The sequence below is a fragment of the Electrophorus electricus genome, chromosome 16 (genome assembly GCF_013358815.1).
Source record: "Electrophorus electricus isolate fEleEle1 chromosome 16, fEleEle1.pri, whole genome shotgun sequence".
Classification (NCBI taxonomy): Eukaryota; Metazoa; Chordata; class Actinopteri; order Gymnotiformes; family Gymnotidae; genus Electrophorus; species Electrophorus electricus.
The window spans coordinates 17,518,627-17,543,237 of NC_049550.1; the positions used below are offsets into that span (position 1 = coordinate 17,518,627).

The 24,611-nt window shown below is 39.0% G+C and overlaps 1 protein-coding gene across 1 annotated transcript; it reads left to right on the top strand.

Annotated features, from left to right (window-relative positions):
- The first annotated feature begins 264 nt into the window (after positions 1-264).
- si:ch211-14a17.10 (myosin-9) lies at positions 265-23,160 on the top strand. Its single transcript, XM_035535154.1, has 44 exons — positions 265-381; positions 689-729; positions 855-879; positions 1,191-1,259; positions 2,624-2,713; positions 2,975-3,043; positions 3,736-3,819; positions 4,143-4,241; positions 4,562-4,645; positions 4,844-4,912; positions 5,657-5,743; positions 7,970-8,053; positions 8,581-8,667; positions 8,933-9,013; positions 9,455-9,544; positions 11,102-11,164; positions 11,872-11,925; positions 12,199-12,246; positions 12,363-12,446; positions 12,831-12,917; positions 13,763-13,837; positions 14,200-14,262; positions 14,677-14,766; positions 14,938-15,027; positions 15,154-15,243; positions 15,352-15,441; positions 15,930-16,019; positions 16,337-16,399; positions 16,696-16,755; positions 16,883-16,942; positions 17,559-17,636; positions 17,932-18,018; positions 18,664-18,744; positions 18,852-18,920; positions 19,157-19,246; positions 19,342-19,419; positions 19,862-19,951; positions 20,133-20,222; positions 20,481-20,570; positions 20,786-20,848; positions 21,252-21,398; positions 21,723-21,794; positions 22,094-22,123; positions 22,454-23,160. The coding sequence occupies exons 1-44, from the start codon at positions 294-296 to the stop codon at positions 23,008-23,010; spliced, it is 3,876 nt and encodes a 1,291-aa protein (XP_035391047.1). The 5' UTR covers positions 265-293; the 3' UTR covers positions 23,011-23,160.
- Positions 23,161-24,611: the final 1,451 nt, after the last annotated feature.

Here is a 24,611-nt window from a genome sequence, read left to right on the forward strand (position 1 = left end):
CTTATCTGTTGACCAAAGGACACGTGATCAGACTGGTACAGGGAGATACAAGCTGCAGAAGCCCAGCAGCTGTTGCTGTAAACTCATCTGTTGCACTGCGGTGATGACTAAGACATCGAACAGGAAGTTGAGAATTGTGAAACATAGAAGAGTATTAGATGATGTATATGTATGTATGTATGTCTGTGCTGGCCCTTGTAACAGAATGACAGGGTTGTGTAAGAGTACAGGGGAGTGTGTCCTGGGTACATAAGCCTGAGAGGGGCCAGGCACAGCCAGCAGTCGGTCTGATCATGGTCACAAAGATGAGCTGGATCCATCTACTCCTGCTATGCTGTATGACAGCCTCTGCCACCTGGCACACAGCGCATGCACGCAGTGGTAAGTCAGACGTAACGTTTATTTACACACAGTGATCAATTCAGTGGATAAAACATGAACAGGTGGTCCATGGGAAGAGCTTACTGGAAACATGACAACTCTGCAAGATAAGTTAACTGCAGTCAGTTAACTTGTGAGTACATAGAGCTTGCTGAGATAGGACAGTAGTAAAGCAATCCCATTTTAGGTAAGGTTAGTGAGCAGCTTGTTTCTCAAAAAGTTTTGGGAAATAAGTTTAATTGTTTTGCATAGCTTTCTCATGACCAATAATTCACTCAGTTTCTTGAATCCTCCATTCTTGTTTCAGTACTTGGCGATGAACCTGAAGATTCTGATGAAGAATTAGAGGTACAATTATTCAGTACTATAAGCCCCTACATATAATTACGTTATACTATATTGGGATAATATGAAATACAGAAGCATAAAACATTAATGGTCCTCCTTTTTTGCCTACCCCAATCATATTTAAGACTTTGTTGATGCGCTTCTGTGAAGGTAAGTATATTTTTAAAATCAAGATCACACACATTAGTTGGTTCCACTGAAGCTTGCGCATCCTAACCAGCAAGTCTTTTAGACCTGGATGGCCTACCAAATGCTAGTGTCCCGTACTGTGAAATGGGTTTCTAAAAATTATCTGTGAGATTAAACAATTTGTGAAGTTTTTACTATTACTTTATTTCTCTTTGGATTATTATTCTTTTGTCATTAGTTGTACCCTTTGTCTGGGATGATTGAGGCAGTGAACTGCAGCGTTTAGTGCTCTCACATATGCCCTTTGGGATGATTATGGCTCTCTATTTCAGGCACTGAAAATGAGCTGAAGACCTGCAGTAAGAGACTGGTGGAAAAGACAGAACATTCTAGTAACCTTGGTGAGTCACGGAACAGGAAGTAAACTGTTAGTTAGGTTTAGTGCATATTTAATGAACTGTGATGAAATTACAGATTTTTTTTTTTTTTAGCTGACTGAAATGTAGAAAAAAAGGAATATACTACTACATTATTTGACTGCTGAAACAGCATCACAAAACTGACACATGTACAAAGGTGTTAAATGTATTATTAATAGCCAATTGTTCATAAACACCTACCACTAGGTACATTTGTGCTAGGATGGTGGTAGTTCAGTGGTTAATGTAGTTGACTTGTAATCGGAAGGTGCTGGTCCAAGCCCCACCACTACCAAGTTGCCACTGTTGGGCCTCTGAACAAGGCCCTTAACCCTCCATTGCTAAAGTTGTACTCAGTCATAATTGTAAGTTGTTTTGGATAGAAGCATTAGCTAAATGCCATAAATGTGCTATAGGTGCATTTTATAGGTGCCATATATCATCTATTGGTATGCACAGTTTCTTAGCTCCACCCTGCTCCACCACTGCTGTCCATATTTGATCAGCTGACCATTCTCAGCGCACATTGAGGTGCCTCACAAATATCAACCATAGGAGTGTGTTAGGGGTGTCTACATGTGTCAGTGTCACTGCTGAGCTCAGAGTGGTGCTTTACCCAGCACTGTCCAGTCAGCTGTGCTCCAGTGGTCAGAGGATGAGCTCCCAACATTATCCGATCACCTGTGGTCAGAGGATGAGCTCCCAACATTATCCGATCACCTGTGGTCAGAGCATGAGCTCCCAACATTATCCAATCACCTGTGCTCAGAAGGTGATCTCCCAACATTATCCAATCAGCAATGGTCAGATGATGATCTCCTAATACTCTTCAATCAGCTGTGGTTAGAAGATGATCTCCCAATACTATTCAGTCAGCTGTGGTCAGAAGATGACCACTGAGGAAGAGCTGCAGGATGCCACACAGTTGACACATACTGCGCATGGCAACAGATAATTAGTTCTAGATTCCTTCTGAGTATAGAATACATATTAACATTTTAATGCTTTCATACTTTTGGTTAAGTTAATGTAACTGTTATTGTAACTTTCAAAGTATATATGTATAGAATTACATATAAAATGTGGCCTAATATTTAACTACCATGTTATGCCCTGCTGCCTTGTTATGGTGCACCCAGCCAAGACTAATAATTTACTGTATGGTGTGTATTGCTTATTTGTTTCACCCTACTTGTTGAATAATTTATTTCTTTTAAAACCTTGAAACCATGTACAAGGTGTATATTATAAAATCCTCTAGTTTTTCTATTTCAGAAAGTTTGCGTGAAACTGCGAATGGTGGTTTGAGGTGGGAGGTAAACCTAGTTTGGTTGTGGTTCTTCCAGAGAATGAGCTGAACCTTCTGAAGGTGCAGCTAAAACGGATCCAGCTTACATGCAAGGATGAAACCCAGGCCTCCAATGTTCAGATCTCAGGTAAAAATGTTCCCTACCATTCTCAGTCAGCTTGAATCTGAAAGCATTGGCCTGAATACAGCAGACCAGGTGTGCTTCCCCATTACTGCATCCGGATCCAGATGTAGATCCAAATCTAGATCCTGATCCTGATCCCACCTGCTGTTGTCTAGCCTGCTTTTAACTGGAGCTCTCCAGTATGGCGCTGGGATAAAATCCATGACTTAGCACCACCTGTCAGGGACTTTGTTCCAACTGTTTGCATTCTGTTTTTACACACAGCACTTCAGGTTCAGCTTGACAGTCTGTTGAGACAACTTGGGGAAAAAACAGAAGGTCCTGCCAAAGCAGGTATGTGGCTCTCTGAATGTGTTGTTCCTCAATCTTAATATGTGAACCTATTTTTAAGTGGCATTATGATTGCACATGTATTTAGTGGGCATCTTGCAGATGATTTACAAAATGTGCATGAACTACATCAGGTGCAGACACTATTTGCCTTTGTTAAATGTGCTAAATGTTTTCAATATCCATGGTGAATTCAGATCAACAAAAACTCACCTGAAATTCAATATGGCAAAATTGAGTTGACCATGCAAATAATTATTAAGAGCTACAGGCTTAAACATGTGAACAGGCTTAATTCTAAACATTTCTAAAATATGTTTCTGAAGTCTCCTAATTACAAAACTGCCAAATATGTAAAATACATTTTATAAATTACACATGTGATCTTCATTCTTAGAAATTCTTCCAGGCTTAGTGAATCACATTGCAGAAGCTAATTAAAAAGGTTTTCATTGATCCCATCCAGTATTGGGTAGAAAGGTCCCAAATTTCATATTCATTAAGGCAGCCCTGTAAAATGTTCAGATGCCATTTTACTTATATGAACAATGTAGCCCTATAAGGAAAAAAGCAGGGGTTTTTTGTGGATGTTATCAGGTTTGTTGTTACACACACACACACACACACACAAACCTTTTGTAAGTCAGGGCAAAATCAGGGTCTGATTGTTTTGACCCTGGAATCCTGCTTTTTAGTTTTAGAAATTCTCCAAAAGTACATCAAAATGAAAAAGTTAGAGATGGAAATCACCATGGAGACAGACACAGCGAAAATCGCAGGTGAGTCACAACACTACATGATGATAGAGTATATCTGTTAGATGTTTATGGTGTCATTGAGTTGACTTTTTTTTTTTTAATATATATAATTGCTGGGAAATTTCTAGACATGTGTCATATTGACACATATGACTTCACTTCTTTTTCTGGAATGTCCTAAAGTCAACTGCCAGATCTATAATGTAGTTTGTGAGAGAATGTTGGCTGGGTCTGATCCAGTCCTGGGACACTACAGGATGTGACTACCTTCTCTGCCTTACACCTTCACAAAAAATGTTTACATTGCACTTTTAGATATTTTCTATCATGACTGTGTTTTTCAGAAAAGGAAAACCAGCTGAAGAAAGCTAAAGAAGAAATGGATGAAGCAACTGCCAATCTGAGTAAAGTGAAAATGTGCCAAACTGGCAGCAGCAGTGAAAGTAAAGATCAGTATACTCTCTTTGTCTGTCTCTCTTTCTTTGTCTGTCTGTCTGTCTGTCTTTCTATCTGTCTGTCTGCCTGCCTGTCTGTCTCTTCTGTCTGTTTTGTTGTCTGTCTCTCTGTGTGTCTGTCTGACTTCTTCTTTCCCTTTTCTATCTCTCTCTGTCTGTCTCTCTCTGTCTGTCTGTGTCCCTCTTTCCCACTCTGTCTGTCTCTCTCTGTCTGCTTCTCTCTGTCTCTCTCTTTTGGCCTGGTGGAGCAGTCTAGGTGATAATAACCCAGGGCAGCTGCTCCTTCCCTTTCTCTTCCTCTGGAGTAGTTGCAGAGATTAACGCCCTGCAGGAGGAGATCGACAAACTGCGTACAGGAAATCCCAGTGCTGCACAATCATCGCAGATTGAAAGTGCGTGATGTCAAGCATTATTCAGTTTTATACAATCCCAAAATTGGGGGATTTTTCTGCTGAGTTCAGTAAGAATTTTATATGCAGAACCAGGATGTTACTGTGACAGTTTTACAGAACCATGATGTGTTACTGTAACAGAATTATGTGCAGATTTATGATGTGCTATTGTAACAGATTTATATGTAAATGCTTCAGAATTACAGAAGCAACTCCAGCAGAAGCTGAAACTTCTGGAAGAAAAAGGTGATGCCACATCTAAGCAGGGTAGGTTCTGTTTTAATAAAATTAGGCTCACATTCCTAAACTAGGCTGATGTTTGAAACCTTGTTTTAACTCCTTACTAATTATTGAGACCTTCATGGTGCATTTGTTCAGAGAGAACATTAACTATCCTAAACAGTGAATGTATAACATTAGATCCCAGTAAAATATGGTTAGATCCTGTAAAGAGAATGTGCAGTTCTGCCTCCTGCATACACTGTGATTAACTCATTAGTTGCAGCTACATTATATAGTCATACTAGTAGGCTTCAAGGTTTTATTGTAAGGTGTAATCCACCGTTGTTGGCACCACTATTGTACTCTCTGCTCAGTTGACTGTCTGTATTGTGTATGTGTGTATGTTGATTTAATGTTTACTGGCCTCCTTCCTGAGTGACCTGGAACTAACCAAAGGGCAGGTTTTTGCTGGGATATTCAAAATTGTAATGAAGTACACAAGGTTTCAGAGAAATAGGATGTTTCAGACAGAGGTCCTTCATCAGCTACGAAACCAAAAGCACTTCACAATATGTGTATATATGTACAAAACATGCAGAAATCACTTACTTTAAAAAACAGTGTCATTCATGAAAGACAGCACTAGAAACTAATAATTAAACTGTGCAGAAAACAACACAAGTTACCAGTACAGTTCACTCAGTAGTGCAAAAATGGTAAAGGTACAGCTGTACAGTAGGAACATCTGATTGAGTGATCACTCAGTGTATTTTACATGTGTGATTTCAGTCACACAGCTCATTGGAAACCAGGATGAAGTTTTGGCTATTGAGAGGAAACTGGCTGACCTGCAGAAGACAAAAGTAGAGCACGACGGTGAGCTGCAAACTCAACAACCTGCTGCACTATTGTTGTTTACACTTTTTATGATTAATCCCTTTATTTATCACTGAAGTACACTTAGACCAGTGTGATGTGTGTGTGATATGCTACAGGTCTCTGTTGTACATGTCAGATACTGTAAATGTAGCTAACCTGCAATATGTAAGATGCAAGCCACAGGGTTTGGTGTAAAGGACAAAGGTTTTTAAGTTAGCTCTTCTTAATATTAGGTAGCTCATGAATTAATCTCATTTATTTAATGATTTTATTATAGCCCATTTGTGATTTTATGTTTTTAATTGAAGTTTTTAACCATATTAATTGATTCAGCACCGTCAAACGTTTCTAAATGTTTCTCAAGCCAGCCGGAAAAGTGGAAGTACTGTACAGCTGCTCTATTTAATGGTTCCTTTCAATGCAAGCAATTATCATTTGTTTTCATCCTTTTAGTATCTCTGAGCAGTTTTGACAAGGATGCCAAAAAATAAATCATCTACATTTTGCCTTGAGGCCTTAAAGAATTTGTTTCAGTCAGTAGCCGACATACCTCAGATACTAAACACCTCATTCTTATCATGTTTTTCCTAACACACTAAAAACAGTGGTGAAGCCTCTATTAAAAAAGAAAAATTGAAAGTAACTGTATTAAGTAATTACAGACCTATTTCAAATCTGCGGTTTATTGGAAAGATTGCCTTCAAACAACTTACTGAATTTCTATCCTCAAATGGCTGTTTAGACAAATTTCAGTCAGGATTTCGACATACTCACAGTTCTGTGACTGCTGTAATCAAGTTAATTAATGACATTTATTTGAATACAGATGCTGGGAAGCTGTCTGTGGTACTACTGCTTGATCTTAGTGTAGCTTTTGATACTGTTGATCATAACATTCTTATAGATAGATTTGAGAAGTGGTTTGGACTCTCAGCAACAGCCCTAAAATGATTCAGTTCATACCTACAAGGCATGAATGATTTTGTCAAAATAGAAAATAAGCTTTCTGAATGAGTGCTGGTGACTTGTGGAGTTCTCCAAGGTTAGATTCACTTAGCCCTTTATTTAGTTTATTTAGTGAAACTCATCAATGTTTTTATCTCTAGCGGGTGGATTACTGTAATGATCTCTTAATGGGAACCCCCCAAAAAAGAAAATCAAACAGCTTCAGTTGATTCAAAATGCAGCTGCTAGAGTTATTACTAGGAGCAAAAGAAAAAAACACATCACCCCTATTTTAAAATCCTTACACTGGCTACTAGTATACTACAGAATTATTAGTTATTATTACTAGTCTATACTTGTGTAGGACCAGCATATTTACCTAATAGGCTGTAGAGTTAAGATCCAAGCAGAACTCTTAGGTCCTTAGGAACTAATCAGTTTACCCTTCCTAAGGTAAAAACTAAGCATGGAGACACAGCATTTAGCTACTATGCCATTTCTAAATGGAACCAGCTGTCAGGATATTAGAAGAGCTCCAACACTAGATGTTTTTAAATAAAAGTTAAAAACATGCATGTTTGGCCAGGCTTTTGGCTCAGGTTAGACCTTGTTGTTATATTGTTATTTCAGTTTATATGGCATTACATCTCAACTGTGGCACTGCATTTTTACTTTTAAGCACTACGATTTTTGATTCTTGTTTTTATTATTAATATTTTCTTTACTTCTTAATTTCTTATATTCTTTAGCTTATGTATTTTACTTTTGTTTTAATTTCTCTAAATTCATTGTTTTTAATATTTCAATTTCAGTTTTAATACATTTTATAATGATTTTACTATCTTTCTTGGCAAAGATCTTGCCGTGGTCTCGGGTTGTAATAAGCTTTTTCTATTCATATGTGAAGCATTATGAATTACCGTTGTGTATAAAAGGTGCTTGATATAAACTTGCCTTGCCTTAGACCAATGTGATGGGTGTGTCTTAGACCAGTGTGATGGGTGTGTCTTAGACCAGTGTGATGGGTGTGTCTTAGACCAGTGTGATGGGTGTGCCTTAGACCAGTGTGATGGGTGTGCCTTAGACCAGTGTGATGGGTGTGCCTTAGACCAATGTGATGGGTGTGTCTTAGACCAGTGTGATGGGTGTGTCTTAGACCAGTGTGATGGGTGTGTCTTAGACCAGTGTGATGGGTGTGTCTTAGACCAGTGTGATGGGTGTGTCTTAGACCAGTGTGATGGGTGTGTCTTAGACCAGTGTGATTGGTATGTCTAACAGCACTGAAGAAGCAGCTTGAGGAGGCAAAAAGAAAGTTGTCCAAACTGAGGAAGGAGAACGAGATGTCCTCAGACAAAGTCACTGGTGTGTATCATTGCTTTCAGCAGCTTTTTGGTTCACTAAATAAATGATAATTACATGGATTATAAATTATTGGAACTCATAATGAATATAATGAGTGCCAACAACAATGTTGTTGTTGTTGTTGTTTTCTTGTATCATCAGATGAGCTACAGATGCTAACCCTGCCCATATCCCAAACCTTAACCAACCATTCCTACCTTTTCATATGAGTTAGCTTGTATATAAATGTTCAATTAAGAGATCACATTGAAACCACAGATTATTTTACAATGTAGTAGAAAAACATTTTTCACAGTTTTGATTTTGTGCTCAGAATCAAACATTTTCTTGATGTAGCTGTCAAATTCAACCTTTTCTCACTTTTGTCAGTCATTGTGCCCCAGTTTTGAACTTCTCATGTAGCATACAACACAAAGGGCCAGACTGACCAGCTGCACCATATCGGACTTGTGTAGACATCATTTTAGGTCATTATTCATTGAAACATCTCATTGCCATCATTGAATGACCACCTGTTTCAATCCTAGATGAAGAGATTATTGCCACAGAGAGAGACGTGAAGGCACTGGGGGATGATCTGGAAGCTCTTAACCACATCCTCTCTGAGACACCAGGTTCTGTTGTTCTGGAGTTCCTCTGGTTGAAGGACTTTTTAAGTATTATGATCCTGGTGTAGAAATTTCCTTGCTCTAATGATCAAGGTCAAGAAGGCCTTGGTAATTAAACTATGGGTTGAGTCAGGTGTCTTAGGACGGTTAAACCTGTAATCGTCTACCATCCCCTGAAGGCTGAAGAGCGAGACTGTGATAGACTACCACCACGTGTTAGACTGTAATGTTTCATACCTGTTTTTCTACCTGGATTTGTTGTGTCTCTCAGACCTTGAGAAAGAATTGCTGAAAAAGAAAAAAAAAACAGAAGACAAACTCGATCGCCTTCAGAAGGATGGACAGGAGTTGGGTGTGTGCCTCAGCTGAACACGAACACTACACAACTAAAAGAAAAACATCTCTCTTTAAATTTACAGAATACTTTTTTAACCAATGCAATTTCTATTCATTCAATCTGGTTCAGTTTGGTAGTTCTTTCAGTTTACAAAATTTTTAATTTATTTTAAATTAACATGAATGGTTAAAAGATCAGTGAATGTCTATTGTCAATGTCAAAAACAGAAATGGAACTGACATAGGGTTAGAGCTGATCCCATTTAACTCTCAGGTAACTGTTTAATTTTCAGGTAACTTGTTTAACTCCCAGATAACTTGTTTAACTCGCAGACTTAACTGTCCTAGTTAACCCACTGAGTGTTTTTGGTTTTCTTTTTTTTTTTTAGCCAGTTGTGGTGGAGTGTTCTTTATTTTGTACATGAAGTAACATTTGCTTATTATTTAATTCCATCAGTTTCCAAGATCCTGGCTCTGCAGTTTCAGGTGCGTGAGATCCAGATCCGGGCACAGGGGGAGAAGGCGGCAGCGGATTTCCAAATAGCAGGTGGGTGGCGATTCACACTGACAAAAACATCTCTACTTTTTGGGGGTTTGGGGGCCAGATGCCCACTTGCCTTCAACAAAGCTTCCTATTTGCAGAACACATGAGATGATCCATGAGAGACTTCATTATTAAACGCTCCTACCAAACAGGTGCATAGACAGCGAGACGAGACACAGCAGGCAAAAACATGGTTATATTGTGTACAGGTCAATTTTGAGATTTTGTGCCATTTAGCTTCCCAGCAGTCTGAAAGAAAACACACAAAGTACACATTTAGAGGTTTGTTTTTCTACACTTTGTTTGCATCTGTAGATTTCTTTTTAAATTCATAAAAAGTTAGCATGCAAACGCAACATGCACTATTGTTGCCGTTGACTACACCATATCATCACAGGTATTGAGGTATTGAAGCTCTCTCTCTCTCCTGTACAGTGCTACCTGATCCAAATATGCTCATTTCTTTTGTATCAGCTTATAATAGTAGCTTATAATAATAATAATAATAATAATAATAATAGTATAATAATAAAGTGCCATGTAAAATTACAAAGTAAATTGTAGGCAAGCAAAACAAACATAAACTAATGAGTGTAGACTAATTTTTCAGGACATTCAAGTTGAATTATTTTAGCTCCAGAGAGGGCAAGCCACTCCATGTCATCTTTAAAGAGGTATTGTCATCAGAGCACACTCCTTCACCTTGTGTGACTACTCGTGCGCCTAAACAAGGCAAAAAGGGAAGCATCACCATTGTCTGCTCCGGAGACAAACATCTGGTGCGCTTCCTGGCTCGTACACCCCAAGTCAGCAATGGGCGCTCCCCCCGGACTCGTCAGACCTCGAGCCAGCAGACGACAGGGGGACTGGCTGGGGTTCCCGCGAACTTCCTCACACATATTATTACATATTATTAGAGATGTTCTATATCATTGTTCCAAATGATATTAGATATTGTGTCTGTAAAAAGTTATTTCAAATACAAATGTATGAAATTTTATATATATATATATATATATATATATATATATATATATATATATATATATATATATATATGTATATGTATATATATATATAATTTAAAAAAAAAATTTTTTAAAGGTTTGTCACACTCTGAGCAAGAAATCTCTACTTTAGTAGCATTTATATATACCAAATTTTCCAGTTTTATCCATATCTATATTCAGAAGGTTTCTACAGAGGGGATTGTACATATCATTCATAGCCTGAATCATACAACATTTCATGCCTAAAAACATGGCGTTTTTTGTGGCTGATGACAGTATTTTATGATTTATGGAGTAGCAAAAAGAGAGAAACAAATTTTCATCTGTAAAAACTTGATTCTAATATGTCAGCAAAATGAAACAAGTATCAGTTCTTGAAATATATGCAAATTAGCACGTTTAAGTAAATAATGCATCATTTGTATATTTAAACATACAATGTCCAAAGACTTCAGCAATACTAAAAGCAATTCTCTTAATGTAAGTAATCAAATGGGGGAAGTTTCATGGTGGTATCTATTAGCTAAAACGTTTACTTCTGTCTTCCCAGATCTGCAGAAACAGCTGAGGATAAAAGAAAAGTACATCTCTGACCTGCTGACTGAGAACGAGGGTAAAGAAACCCTAGCCCTAACCTTAATCCTAACCCTAACCCTAACCCTGGCACTAGGACTAACCCTAATACTAGTCCTAGTCCTAACACTGGCCTATGTAAATTCTAAAATAAAAACCACAGTAAGGAAGACCCTGTATGAATTTTGAATCACACTAAAGCAGAGCCTATATGAATTCTAAATCTAACTAAGAGAGAACCTTTATAAAGTTACAATCACCAAATAAGAAATCAGAAATTAAATTCCTAACCCCATTTCGAAATTGCTGGGTTTATAAAACTACAGTGATACGCAATATTATGATGTTGCATTAATGTGCATTTGGCAAATTCCTTACTGAAGGATTTATGGCGGCATTGGTACATTTCAAACAATTACTGATTGGTTGCGGATATATACTGTTGGTATACTGTAGAATAACACTCTAAGTATACTAGGTTTACTGTAGGATATATACTGTGTATATATATCATATGTATCATATATTGTAGAATATACAGGTTGGCTTCTATACATTAAAATTTACCCATCTTTTAACTCTAACCAATTCAGTTTTGCCTCTTTTTATTTTCTCACATAAAATTAAAACATGGTCAAATACATTAGCCTGTAATCTGTTATTAACTAGAAGGACCAGCCAGGTGAATGCAGTACAGATAATCCAAATATGTCTGGTGATTGATATCAAAACCTTTACCCCATCTAGGTCTGGAGATAGGAAAAGCCGAGCACTGCCAAGACCTCGAGGAGGCTTACAATGGTGAGAGTCTCACCCCAGACCAGTCCAGACTCAACCTCACTAGTCTTTAGCAACTACCTTGCAACCATCATATATTCAACTATTCATGTGCTGTATCATATGTTTATTTAAACTAAAGTTCCCCCAATATTAAAATTATAGCATGCCAGGTGACATTATAGCATGCTAACTCTGACATTATAGCATGCTAACTCTGACATTATAGCATGCTAACTCTGACATTATAGCATGCCAACTCTCATTCTCTGCTCTTGCTTTTTTCTGATTTTGCAGAAATCGTAGATATGATACAAAAGGTGCCCGAAGCAAACCTGAAACTCAGTGAGTGAAGCTGGTTTGGCAAAACCAGTACAGTAAAATTCCTAAACACTGAGTCCAGTTGTAAAAACCTGTAACTGTATTTTCCAGTATAAATTTCTGTCCAAATTCCATCATAGTTCTCGAGATTGTGTCACTCACCATTGAAATCGAAAGCTTAACCTCCGACGCTAAGGGTGAGACATCAGAATCCAAGATCAGTGGTGCGTTACTTCACATACATATTTTTATATGTAGGCTCACTTCTATGCAGCAGTACTAGTAGCCACTGGGAGAACTGGCTTCACCTCTGAATTTTTTTCATTTAAACTGCTTATCAAATATAAAAGAAATCATTTTAGACGGCTTTATTTGCCTTTATTTTTATACCTTATTTTTCTTTAGGTTGCAAAAGAGTTCTCATGTGATACCATGTAAGATGTAGTTTCAGGTGTTTATCAGTCATTGGCATGGAGTTACCTCTGTTGCAAAACCTCAACGATATTTTAGTCTTTTTTTAAATGTGTGCTTATATTATGAGTCAAAGACTTCAAGAATCGTCAACCAAATGTCTATATATGTATTTGATTGTTCTCCGTTTGCCAAAGAATTAAGGAAGAAGCAGAGAGAAATGATTCATCAGCTCAACTCAAAGAAGCAAGAACTGTATGAGAATGATTCATCTGCTGAGAAAAGTATGTGGTACCTGGAGTGAAGACTAACAGAACTCCACTACTTGAGTTATGTTTTTAAAGTACTCCACCACTATACTAAAGATACCTCATACAGTATTTTTATGAAGTGCTCTACCACTACACTGCATTTGTTCAGAGTACTCCACCACAATACATAAGTAAAATCTTAAAGTAATTGTACTTTAAAACTACCCCACCACTAAAATTACAGTTTAAGTATTTTTATAGAGTACTCCACCACTATACTTAACATTTTTAAATACTGGCATGAAAGGTTTCATCTGTTAAGAAAAATATATGGTACCAGTACTGTACATGATACCAATGTAGACTCACAATACTCTATCACTATACTCAAGTTGCATTTTAAGTATTTGTACAGAGTACTAAACTATCTTAGTACCAGTATTTGCATTTTCTATAATTAATTCTGTATTACTTAAAATAATTTTAAGTATTTGCATGGAATGCTTCTCTACCTAAAGTATAATTTGAACTGTTTGTTAAGAGTACATCAATGCTTTCCTTAATTATTTTTAATTTAAAAATTAAATATTTGTGTTGCTTTTTGTTCCCCACTTATATTTGGTGTATTTGAAGTCGTTTAGTTTCTAAGTCTAAACTCCATATTTACTGTTACATCTTTGGTTCAATGTTCATCATGATTGACTTTTAACATTTAGACATGATAGGTTTTTAAATTTAAAGAGAGCTTTTCTTGCTGGTTGCATCAGTGTTACAAGTAATAATCATAGAATGTGATACATAGTATCAAAAAGACCTAGACAAGAAGGGAACATTACATAGATGAGCTAACAGTTTATGGGTTTGTCTGTTCTGGTCAGTTCTGAACATAGTAGCAAAGATGAAGCAGATATGGAAACTGCAGAATCTGGCTGTGAATGAGGACCAAATCAAAGGCAAGTGTTTCTAGATATCTTCTAAAGATTTTGTACATTTTGTGAAAAATGTTTTCCTTACATTTTCCTTTCCAGAATTCCTGATTAATGTAAAGGTTGACATACTGTATGTCATATTAATCATTTTTATCATTTTAACATTGCATGGTTTGTTCTAAGTGCCTCTAGCATATTGATAGAATTGGGTTTAATTATGTTGCCTTTTGTGTGTGCATGCATTCATGCATGCCTTCTTGTGTATGAAATCATTCTCTTAAAATGTGCATTATAAGAGCTTTCATTTTTTATATACCATTTGTGCATATAAACACCATACCCTAAATAAACTAATAATTAAATATGGCTTTTTTAAACTTATCAAGTTGAAGAGCAGGAACTACTTAAACTGATCAGTCAGCTGGAAGACTCCAACCCCGCCAAAATCCGTAAGTCCATTGCTGAGGTCTGTACTTCATGTATGAGAAGTAGAGGCAGTCCTAGGATATTCCAGTGGATGTTTAGTGTTTTATGTAGTTGAACATGCATCTGATTCCACTGGGCTGTTTAGTGGTTTATGTGGTTGGACATTCATCTGATGCCGTTCCAACAGTAATTGACAAATGGTGTGCAAGCTGAATCAGATATATTAAACACACTTATGAAAACACAACACTGTAGAATGGACAGTTAGTGAACACCACTGAAATAAGTGAGGGATTAATTGATTAGTTCTTTATTTTAACACTTAACACTCAATTTCCAAACATATTCTTTTTTACATAAATGACATTGAATACATTTATATTATTTTATCCTTTTTAATTCTCTTTCCTCTGCTACCATTTCTTCTTGGTTGTCAGTTCTAAAGAACATGGCTATGCTGTCCGATGAAACCTGGTTAAAGAAGCGAATAGCAATCATCAAAGAGCAGACTCGGACCCAGATAGCCGGTAAAAATATCCTACTTGTTCAATGTCGACCAAATGCTATTTCACTTACCTTCTTCAAAGGTTAAAAGTGGGGCTTGGACACTCATGGAATCCAGATTTGTGGGACAGGGATAAACACAATGTTGAGGTAGATCGTCACAGTAATAGGTCCGATTCTTTTTTTCCATACAGAGCTTCAGGAGAAGATTTCAAAGAATGAGGAACTGCTGAGGAAGAAGAACACGGAACTAGACAAGGCACACAGTGACGTAGAGAAGCTAAGTGAGCTAATGAGCTGCTCTTTGCCATGCTACTGTTCATTGCATGGCTTAACTATTATTTTTTTCTGTTAGGTTGAAATCATACTGGGTGTGATTGCTCATACTCTGTAAATTCCTCATTTTCTAGCCAAAGAGATCAGTGACCTTCAGGAAGAACTTAAAGGTTTGAAGAAGATGATGACGGATGTGCAGCTGGTATCAGCCAAGAGGCTGAAAGGTGCTACATGTCTTCCTGATTTTGATACTGCTGCTGTGAATCTAAGGGTTACCTGTGGAGTATAGACTAGCAACTTTCTCTGCTGATTTATACACACTTTCATGACAGAGCTTGAGAATGAGCTAGCCCTGACAAAGGAGGAGCTGAAGAAGGGGAACGATGCTCTAAAACAGAAGGACTCTGAATTAGCAACAAAAGGTGAGAGAATCAAATTTTAAAAATGTAAAATCATTCATGCATTTTCAAAGTTATAGGGGTTCATTGAGGATCAGTGTTACAAAAATGTCAAAAAAATAAAATAAAAAAATTAAAAATCAAAGAACACAGCAAAATCAGTGTTCATTAGCGCCTTCTATGGGCACAAATGAGTGATGAAAAATTTATTTAACAATCTACCAGTTAACATCATAATGAGAAAAAAACAGTCATGGAATGAATTTGCCACTGGTTATCCAACTCCAAAGCCACATCCCTGTACATCCCTGAGATCTTCCAGCCAGATTAAAAGAAGCCATAGGTTTTACAGTTTAGGATCAGACTTGGACTTGAGTTGATATGCTAAAAAAAAACACCCTTTAAACTTTACTGAGGGTACTTTGGAAACAGCACTGGATATTCCAGAGGACTGTTGTAATGGCTAAAGGATCTATCAGTAAGGGCCTTCAATGTTCTTCATTCCCGAACAGTTAACAAGATCACAGAGCTTATTGAACAGCTAAAGAAGGCAAAAGATGAGGCACACAATAAAGACCAGGAGATGTCGGCTCAAATGTCTGGTGAGTTTCACACACTAACATACATACATCCACATGTATCCGTTCATCAATTTATCCAGTGAAGAACTTTGTTCCAATGTTAAATGGATTGTTATTTTAAACCCTAATCATGAATTAGTCCACCACTATTTTGTATGCCTACCATGGAGGTATGCAAAATATTTTTTGTTTCTAATGCATAATTATTCATGTATTAATTACAACATTCAAAAGATATATATTAAAACCAACTTACTGCATCTGTGTGGCACCCATTAAACCACACAAAGAAAAGCACTGTAAAAAAAACAATTGTTCAGTAAAATATGCTTCCTCAGATCTGGAAGCAAAATTGAAGCAGAAGGAGGAGGAAATATCCGAAGTTCTGGCAGAGAAAAAAAGTAAGGCGAGTTGTGTGGGTCATGGGTGGAGGTGTGGGTTGTTGATGGAGGTGAGGGGCTTGGTTGGGGGTACACGCTATGAGTAGGGGTGTGGGTTTTGAGTGGAGGTGTGGATTATGAGTATAGGTGTGGCTTATGAGTGGATGAGCACAAGGGTGTTTCTTGGGTGAAGATGTGTTATGGATGGAGGTGTGGGTTGTGGGTGAACATGGATGTTGTGGATTTAGGGGTTGTGTTCTGGGTGGAGAAGCGTGGACCTGGTGTGTCCTTGCTGACTCTACTGTTTCCTTTGCCAGGACTGGAGCAGGAACTGAAGGAGGCCAAAGAATGTTCTGAACTCAATATGTCTTATGAAGGTAAGATACATGTTTCTTACAAATTGTTCAAACAAAACAGTACTATATAAATAAAATACTTTGACTGATTGATTTTGTGTGTGTGTGTGTGTGCGTGTGTGCGTGTGCGCGCGTGCGTGCGTTATAGAACTGCAGACTAATTTCCAGAATACAGTTTCAAAGCTAAATAACAGTTTAGCTTATCAAGGTGAGTGACAAGATGATAGCTCCTCATGGTTTTATGAGTTATTTTAAAATTCCCTTCAATTTATATGATTTATAATGCTCTAATAGATAAACCAAGGTCTGTCTTTTTGTCTAATATGTACATATCTGTCAACATATAATGTACATTTGTCTAATATGTACAGCTCTTCCGAACTGTCCTTTTTAATCTCTAGCATCTAGAATTTGAGCAGTGGTAGGTGGTTAAGATACTTGACTAGTAATCAGAAGGTTGCTGGTTCAAGCCTCACCATCAGTTGGGCCCCTGAGCAAGGCCCTTAACCTTCAATTGCTCCATTTGTACTCAGTCATAATTGTACGTCACTTTGGATAAAAGCATCAGCTTTTGGATACTGTAAATGTAAATATTTGGTGTTAGAGTTGGAAAAAAGCTTCAGGTGAGTAGAAGTAGTATCAGGGTAAGGGCTGGTTAACTGATGGGCAGTTGCTGGTATAATGAGATATGTGTTCCCTCTGTAATGGGTTTCCTTTTTAACAAACTTTGTGCTTCCTATTCTTTCTCAGTGCCCTGCCTTGTTTCATTGTTTTCTGCCTTGTGTTTTCCACAACTCAGTTTGTTTCATGTTTATCTTTTGCAGTTTTTACAGTCAAAACTCTGACCCAGGAAGTAGAGATGCTGGAAAAAAAAATCAGTTCATCAGAGGGCAACGTCGATGGTGAGTCTGTCACTAGTCCAGCATTGATGGTAAGTCTGTCGATGATGAGTCTAGCTAACATCCATGGTTTTGTTTAATTTGCACCAATGTGTCAGTGTGCAGACTGTGACTGACAGTTAAAGCTCAAAAAAGAACAGCAATAGCTGCAAAACCCAATGAGCAAAGAGCTTTAAAGAGCTTTAAAGACCCATGAGGAAAGAGCTTTAAAGATATTTAAAGCACCTGTGTGGCAGATGCACAGCCTGGTAAGGAAAGCGCTTTAAAGTGGCCATTTAATAATTTGGTTTTCTCACAGCCCTGAAGCAGCAGCTGAGGAAGAAGAATGCAGAGTTGGGCAAGGTGCAAAAGGAGGTGAAGAAATCCAGAGCAGAGTATGCCGAACGTGAGTAGCACAAACTGCATGCAGCACAACTTGTTCAAAACGGTCATTTCACAGTGCAGTTTTAGTCACCTGCCCCTCTACCACTGTTCCTCAACCACTGTTGGGCCCCTGTTCCTCAACCACATCTGGGCCCTTGTTCCTCTACCACATCTGGGCCCCTCTCTCTACTACAGCTGGGCCCCTCTCTCTACTACAGCTGGGCCCCTCTCTCTACTACAGCTGGGCCCTTCTCTCTACTACAGCTGGGCCCTTCTCTCTACTACAGCTGGGCCCTTCTCTCTACTACAGCTGGGCCCCTCTCTCTACTACAGCTGGGCCCTTCTCTCTACTACAGCTGGGCCCCTATTCCTCTACGACAGTTGGGCCCCTGCCCCTCTATGTATGCATCTTGTATTGTCACATCTATTCTTATTTCAATCTGATTTGCTCCTTGCTAGGATTATTTTGTTCTTCCATATTTTACTGGGCTTTTTATTTAGTGGTAAGAGTTTAGGAGGTTTGGTAGTGTGTGTGAGAGAGAGTATGATGGTGTGTGAGAGAGAGTATGATAGTCTGGGTTAATTTTCTGTATAATGGTTTGAAAATAACACCATTGTTCAGTGTTATTCTTGGTCATCAGTTAGGTGCGTATTCTTTTTGTTCCAGTTCTCCAAGTACTTGAGAAAGTGCGGAAGCTGTCCAGGCAGCAGGAACAGAGCATTGATCGGTACCTAGCAGAGATTGCCCGTGAGTTTGGCCTGTGTGGGGAAAGGCCTGTTTTCTGAATGCTGGTGTTGAGTGCAGGTGCTGGGTTATGCTAGTTTACACTGAGTGACATTTGTTTGTGTGCGCAGGACTGGAGAAGGATGTAGAAGACCTGATGGCCAAACTAACAGCTGCAGGAGACCACAATGCCAAGCAAAGTGAGTGTCCTTTAGCTTTACCTTCTGAACAGGCAGACAGTCCTACTGAACATGCTGGTGAAAAGCCAAAGATTAAGTGGTTTACAGACCTTAACTAATAGGATGAGTGCCCAAAGTGATATCCTGCCATCTCGTGATGACCTTTTTGACATGATGCTTTGGGCAACTCAAACTTCTCTTTTCATAGTTATGATGACTGTGACCTCTCTCTCTGACTCTTTCTTTCCTCCATCCAGCCATTGAAGTGATCTTTTTAAAGGAAGAACTGGCTAAGCTGGAAAAACTACAAGCAGAGCTTAAAGAGGACACTTCAAAAAAGATTGCTGGTGAGTTCCCCCTTAAATCTCTGAATAAGATGGAAAGAAAAATTAATTTCTGGTGACAGGCGAACTAAGTGATCTGACATGCATCTTCATTTTAGACCTGGAGAAGCAGATTGCAGAGAAGAACAAAGAGATTGCTTATCTGAAAAAGAGTGGCTGTGGTACTGCTCAGCTCAGTAAGTCACAAGCACCTTTTTTCAAAACAGTGACGCATTAAAAACAAACAAAAAAAACCTTAACATAAAGGCCCCAATAGGATTTGACTCATGAAGCATAATTTTATAATGTCACAGGTTTATAATTTCATAGCTAACGCCATTCACATGGAATGGAGCTTTGGTGTTCTGTTTGGTATTTGTTGGATAGAACTTGGAAAAGGTTTAAAAGCATGTGACTGAGAGGCAGTTCTCAGCAGGGCGTTTGTTCAGTATTGTTTGGTAGTGTGTTTGCTCAGTCGTCTTCGGTAGTGCTTTTGCTCAGTAGTGTTCACTAGTGCGTTCACTCCTCTGGGGTGTTTTGGGAAGATCATTACATCGGTGTTCTATAGCATGTACTCCTACAACAACAAAAACAACTGAATTCAATTAACAAAAGTGTTCTTTTTTCCTGAATGAACAGAGAAAGAGATAGCACAGCTGCAGCAGGTGGTGATGGCAAAAGAGCAGCAGCTGACTCAACTAAAGAAAAACGCCAGGACTCAGATGGCAGGTTACTACACACACACACAAATTCAAGCAACAAAGCAAATCTATAGTCTTTGTATGATTAGCCATTTATTTATTTTTATTTAATGGAATGTTTGTGTGTGCCCGTGCCAGTGTCTTGGAGAACCACTATCCTGTAATCAGAGTAGGCCCTGCAGTGTGTTTTGTGTGTGTTCTTTTTGCAGTGGTACAAAGGCAGTTAGCAGAGAAGACCAAGAAACTAGAGGCCAGTGAACAGAAACTGAAGGAGAAAGATTCCCAAAATGCTGATTTGAGTAAGCGAATACCTCAAACTTGAGTAAGCGTATAACTCTTAACTTGTGGCAAAGTTTGCGAGCAATATCAAGACCGGACAGCTATAATTCTTGATAAGTGGTACTACTAGCACACTGTCAGTAGTATGTAAAATTACATATGGAAAGAAAATACAAAAATGATGGCCAAAATGAGAGGCTATTCGCATTTTGTCAATGTGTGCAGGTTTGCCAGGCACTTGGCACTCTTGTGAATGTGGCCTTTCTTCTCTCTTGCAGTTGATCAATTAACTGAGCTGAGCAAACAGCTGACAGAAGCTACAAGTGGGAAAGAGACCATTACACGGGCACTCCAAAGGCAGATCTCAGGTATGTTCCTTACTGCACTGCATCGTGACAATGTAACACTGTGCTGGTCATGAGAGAGAGACTCAGGGTTTAATAACTGCTTAAAGTGCCCATCACATGCTGAAACACCCCCAGGATGTGTTGTCTCGCTGTAGTACAAAATTGCTCTTCTGTCTCTGATCCAAGCTAAATGGTTGACATTATAACAAAAGGTTTGATTATGATGTCTTCCACAGGCCTGAAAAGGCAAGTGAAGGACCAAGAAAAGGAAGTTTCAGAGCTTCAAAAGAATAAAGCAGGTGACATGGATTTTCCACAGAGCCCTTAGGCGTCTGTTGTTAGTTTTTACAGCTGTGATGCTTTGCATGCCATGATTGGGACTATGGTTAGGGTTAGGACTGGAGTTGGAGTTTGGTTGGGGTTAAGACTAGGGTTAGGACTAGGGTTGGTCTTGGGACTATGGTTGATCTTAGGGTTGGAACTAGGGTTAGGGTTGGAGTTGGGGTTAGGACTGGGATTGGGGTTGGCACTAGGGTTAGGGTTGGGACTAGAGTTGGAGTTAAGTTTGGGGTTGGTGTTAACTCTAACTGGTTCTCAAACACATGCCAGACTCATTCAGTCTGACTTTGAAGTGTCTGTCTGGTGCACCTAGCAGTCATATCTCCCAGTACCATGACGCTCCTCTGTGCATGTGTACTCTAGCTCTGAGGAAAGCATTGGACAGGAAGCAGGAGGAGCTGAGCAAGGTGAAACAGGAATTGAAGGAGAGGGAGGCGGCCATCACTGAGCTGGATCAACGAATCCTTCGCAAGGAGGACGAACTGGCGAGAGAGCAGAAAGCCCATGATGGTTCATTCATTCATTCATGTTTATTCAGTCGTATTCAGTCCAGTTCAACACTTTATTACCATATTAACCATATTAAAATTGCTGCAGTGTGTTTAGAAAAAAATGATGATGGATATGTGACAAAGCAACTAAAAGAACATGATGATGGTCTTACTGTCTAAAGTAAATGGGCAGTCCATCACTGTTTAAAGATTTAAAGTGGGTCTCAAGATCGGCCTTTAGTAAGATGTTAAAATAATGCCGTCATTGGCGTGTGAGGGTGTAGTTCATTCCCAGAGAGTGTGGGTGGGTGAACCTGAGCTTTCTGCTCTCCCATTGCTGTAGACGTGCTGGAGCAGAACAAGCAACTGTCGCAGCAGCTGGAGATCGCCATGGACAAACTTGAGAAGCTGGAAGGTGAGACTCTCTGTGCACTTTCACCACCTGCTGGCACAGACAGGCAGGGCCTGCGTTAGTGCAGCACTAACTGCTCCAGAGCACCTGAGCCTATTACATTCACCTTTATAGTATTTAGTATGGGCTTTTATACAGAGCAACATATTTAAGCATATTTATCAGGGAATGTGTGTTCCCAGGGAACAAAACCTATACCTTTTGGATCTGACATTTTAGAATCTGTTTTAATTCAAATATACTAAAATATAGTTATGGTCTGAAGAAATTAACACTTGTTGCTTTCTTGTCTTATGGTACAGTGGAAAAACCAGACAGAAACATCAACATTCGTAAGTTGAGGCTATAAATTGGTAACTTTCTGCTGTAAATAGTAATGTAGTAGATTTTGTGACAACTGTAGTAAATATTGTCAGTGTTTGCAAATAATAGATATACAAAACTCTGAATCACACGTTACATTATCTGCCTTTGTTTTGTAGCAGAACTAACAAAAACTATATGACCTTAATCTGATCCTCAGTGGGAAAATCACACTGAAAGCAATCCACACACCAATCTTTTTCAAAACAACTTTTTCAGGAATCTCTCTGTGGTAGGCATGCCTGTGTTCTGTTTGGGTGTGTTTCATGCTTCAGTATTTCTACTCTCTTCCGGGACAGTCTCCCCAGCTCTGGATCCAGATACAGCCCACCGCAGACTCCTACTCTACAAAGGCAATACCATGGTGAGGGTTTCAAAGTTCCCCAGGGTCGTTCCAGAAAACCCAGAACGCTACGACACAGCTTTAGCCGCTTTGGGTGACACGGGCTATGAATCCGGGCGCCGCTACTGGGAGGTGCAAGTGGACAGCCGTTCATGCTTTGTGGTGGGTGTAGCCACACAATCGGCGCGGAGGAAGGGGGAAATAAACTATGGGCCCAAATATGGCTACTGGGGCATCCTCAAGAGGAGAGACGGCAGCTACGTAGCCCTCACCAACAAGCCTATTGTTCTTAACATACCAGGCAAACTGACTGTGGTCGGGGTGCTGGTGGACTTCAGCAGGGGAAAGATTACCTTCTATGATGCAAAAATCAAAACGCCCATCTACACATTCCCTGAAAATGACTTCGATGAGCCACTGTACCCATATATCGCCACATGTTCCGAGGAAGAGGGAGAGCCTCCCATTGTGTTTCTTCCTTCCACATCTGCCCTGTGGCTCAAGGGCAACTAGAATGGCAGTAGAGTGCATTGGGCCTGCTCTCAAATCCACAGTAGCAGAAGCCAATCCTCCTTTTATGTAATTACTGTCAATAATTGGCACCCTTGCAGTTTCACTGTATGCTTTGAAACAGAGGCAATAAAAACAGTTTTGACTATTGCAGATGTTTGTCTTTCCTTCTTGAATAGTTTTAAATTTTTGCAGGCAAAAAGTGATGTGTGGTATTTTTAAGTAGAAGATCCATAAAATAACATTTTAGCTGTCTAAGAGGTAGGGGCAATTTTTTTTAGTGAACAGTTGCACCAAGCCTGTAGGGGCAGAGAGGTCAAATCACAGCCTTCAGAGCCCAGGTCTTACCACTGTTCCTGCCTCCTCTTACCTGGGAGTCAGGTGTAAGCAGTTATCCTGTTACATTACCCATTAAAATAACGTCCAGTGATCACAAAATCCAAGACTGGTTTAGGGGAAGTATCCCTGGTCAAAGTTTGTGTAACAACTGAGCACAAGTGATAATGTTTAGTGAAATTACCCAGGCCTTGTTTTGAGTAGTACTACAAATCTTACTACAGCATTCAGCCTCTTTACCACTGTGGAGATTCTATAGGACTCAGGCATGCCCAAACAGTAAAGTCTTGATATTCCACCACACCAAAGATTACAATGAGAAGGGGGGAATAGCTCTGCTGGAGTTATACCTGTCATTTGACTGAAACATCCTGCACAAAGTCAGCAGAGACTGACCTCTGTATGGAGGATATTGAAAACCTACAAACAGAAGTCTGTGAACTAAGAAAAGTGATTGCATTGCTGGAGGAGAACAACAAATGGAAAAGGTTTCTAAAGTGGTCTGTTTTGTGTGTGTGTGTGTTGCAATATATAAAACTATTCTTTGTATGCATACAGTAATTGTGTTTCTAATTCTATTCACCGTTCTTATTCTATGCATTCTATGATGAACATATTTCGAATGGTGTTTTCTGTGTTGTATTACTTAGGGGCATGTTTATTGGGAGTTATTTCAGTTTCTGTATTGATTCAATGTCTGTTGGTGCTGTGCTCTTTCAGGAGTTGGTGAGTGCTAATACTTTGTTCCACCTATAACAACTAACTCCATCACACAAAAACACAAGGTTCTGATCATAATGTTGCTGACCAGCACACACTGCAGAACCTATAGCATGTATTACATTGATGGAGTCTTCACTGACAATGTCTACAGGTTTTATGTTGGCTTACGTAAAAAACTTGCCATTAATTTTGAACTGTGGCAAAACACTAAAGATAAAACCATCAACACTGAGGTGTATTGTATTTTAATTTTTTTTTCATTTCCCCTTAAATACTTATTATAGTGTGAGTTACTCCTCGTTGTGTGCTGAGCTGTCACAAATCGGTGTGTACAGTAGTGAACGTTGTGGATATGGTTTGTGAATACGATAGGTGGCAGTAAAGTGTAAGAAACGTGGCCTTGGGTGTTCTATGGTGAGTAGACCGGATGTTTACCTACACGAAGTGAACAAAGCGACACCCAATTGGGAAAATGATACATATTCGCCGATAGATCCTGTTTAACTGCAAATAGCGCGAAAACAAATACGACGATAAATGTATAC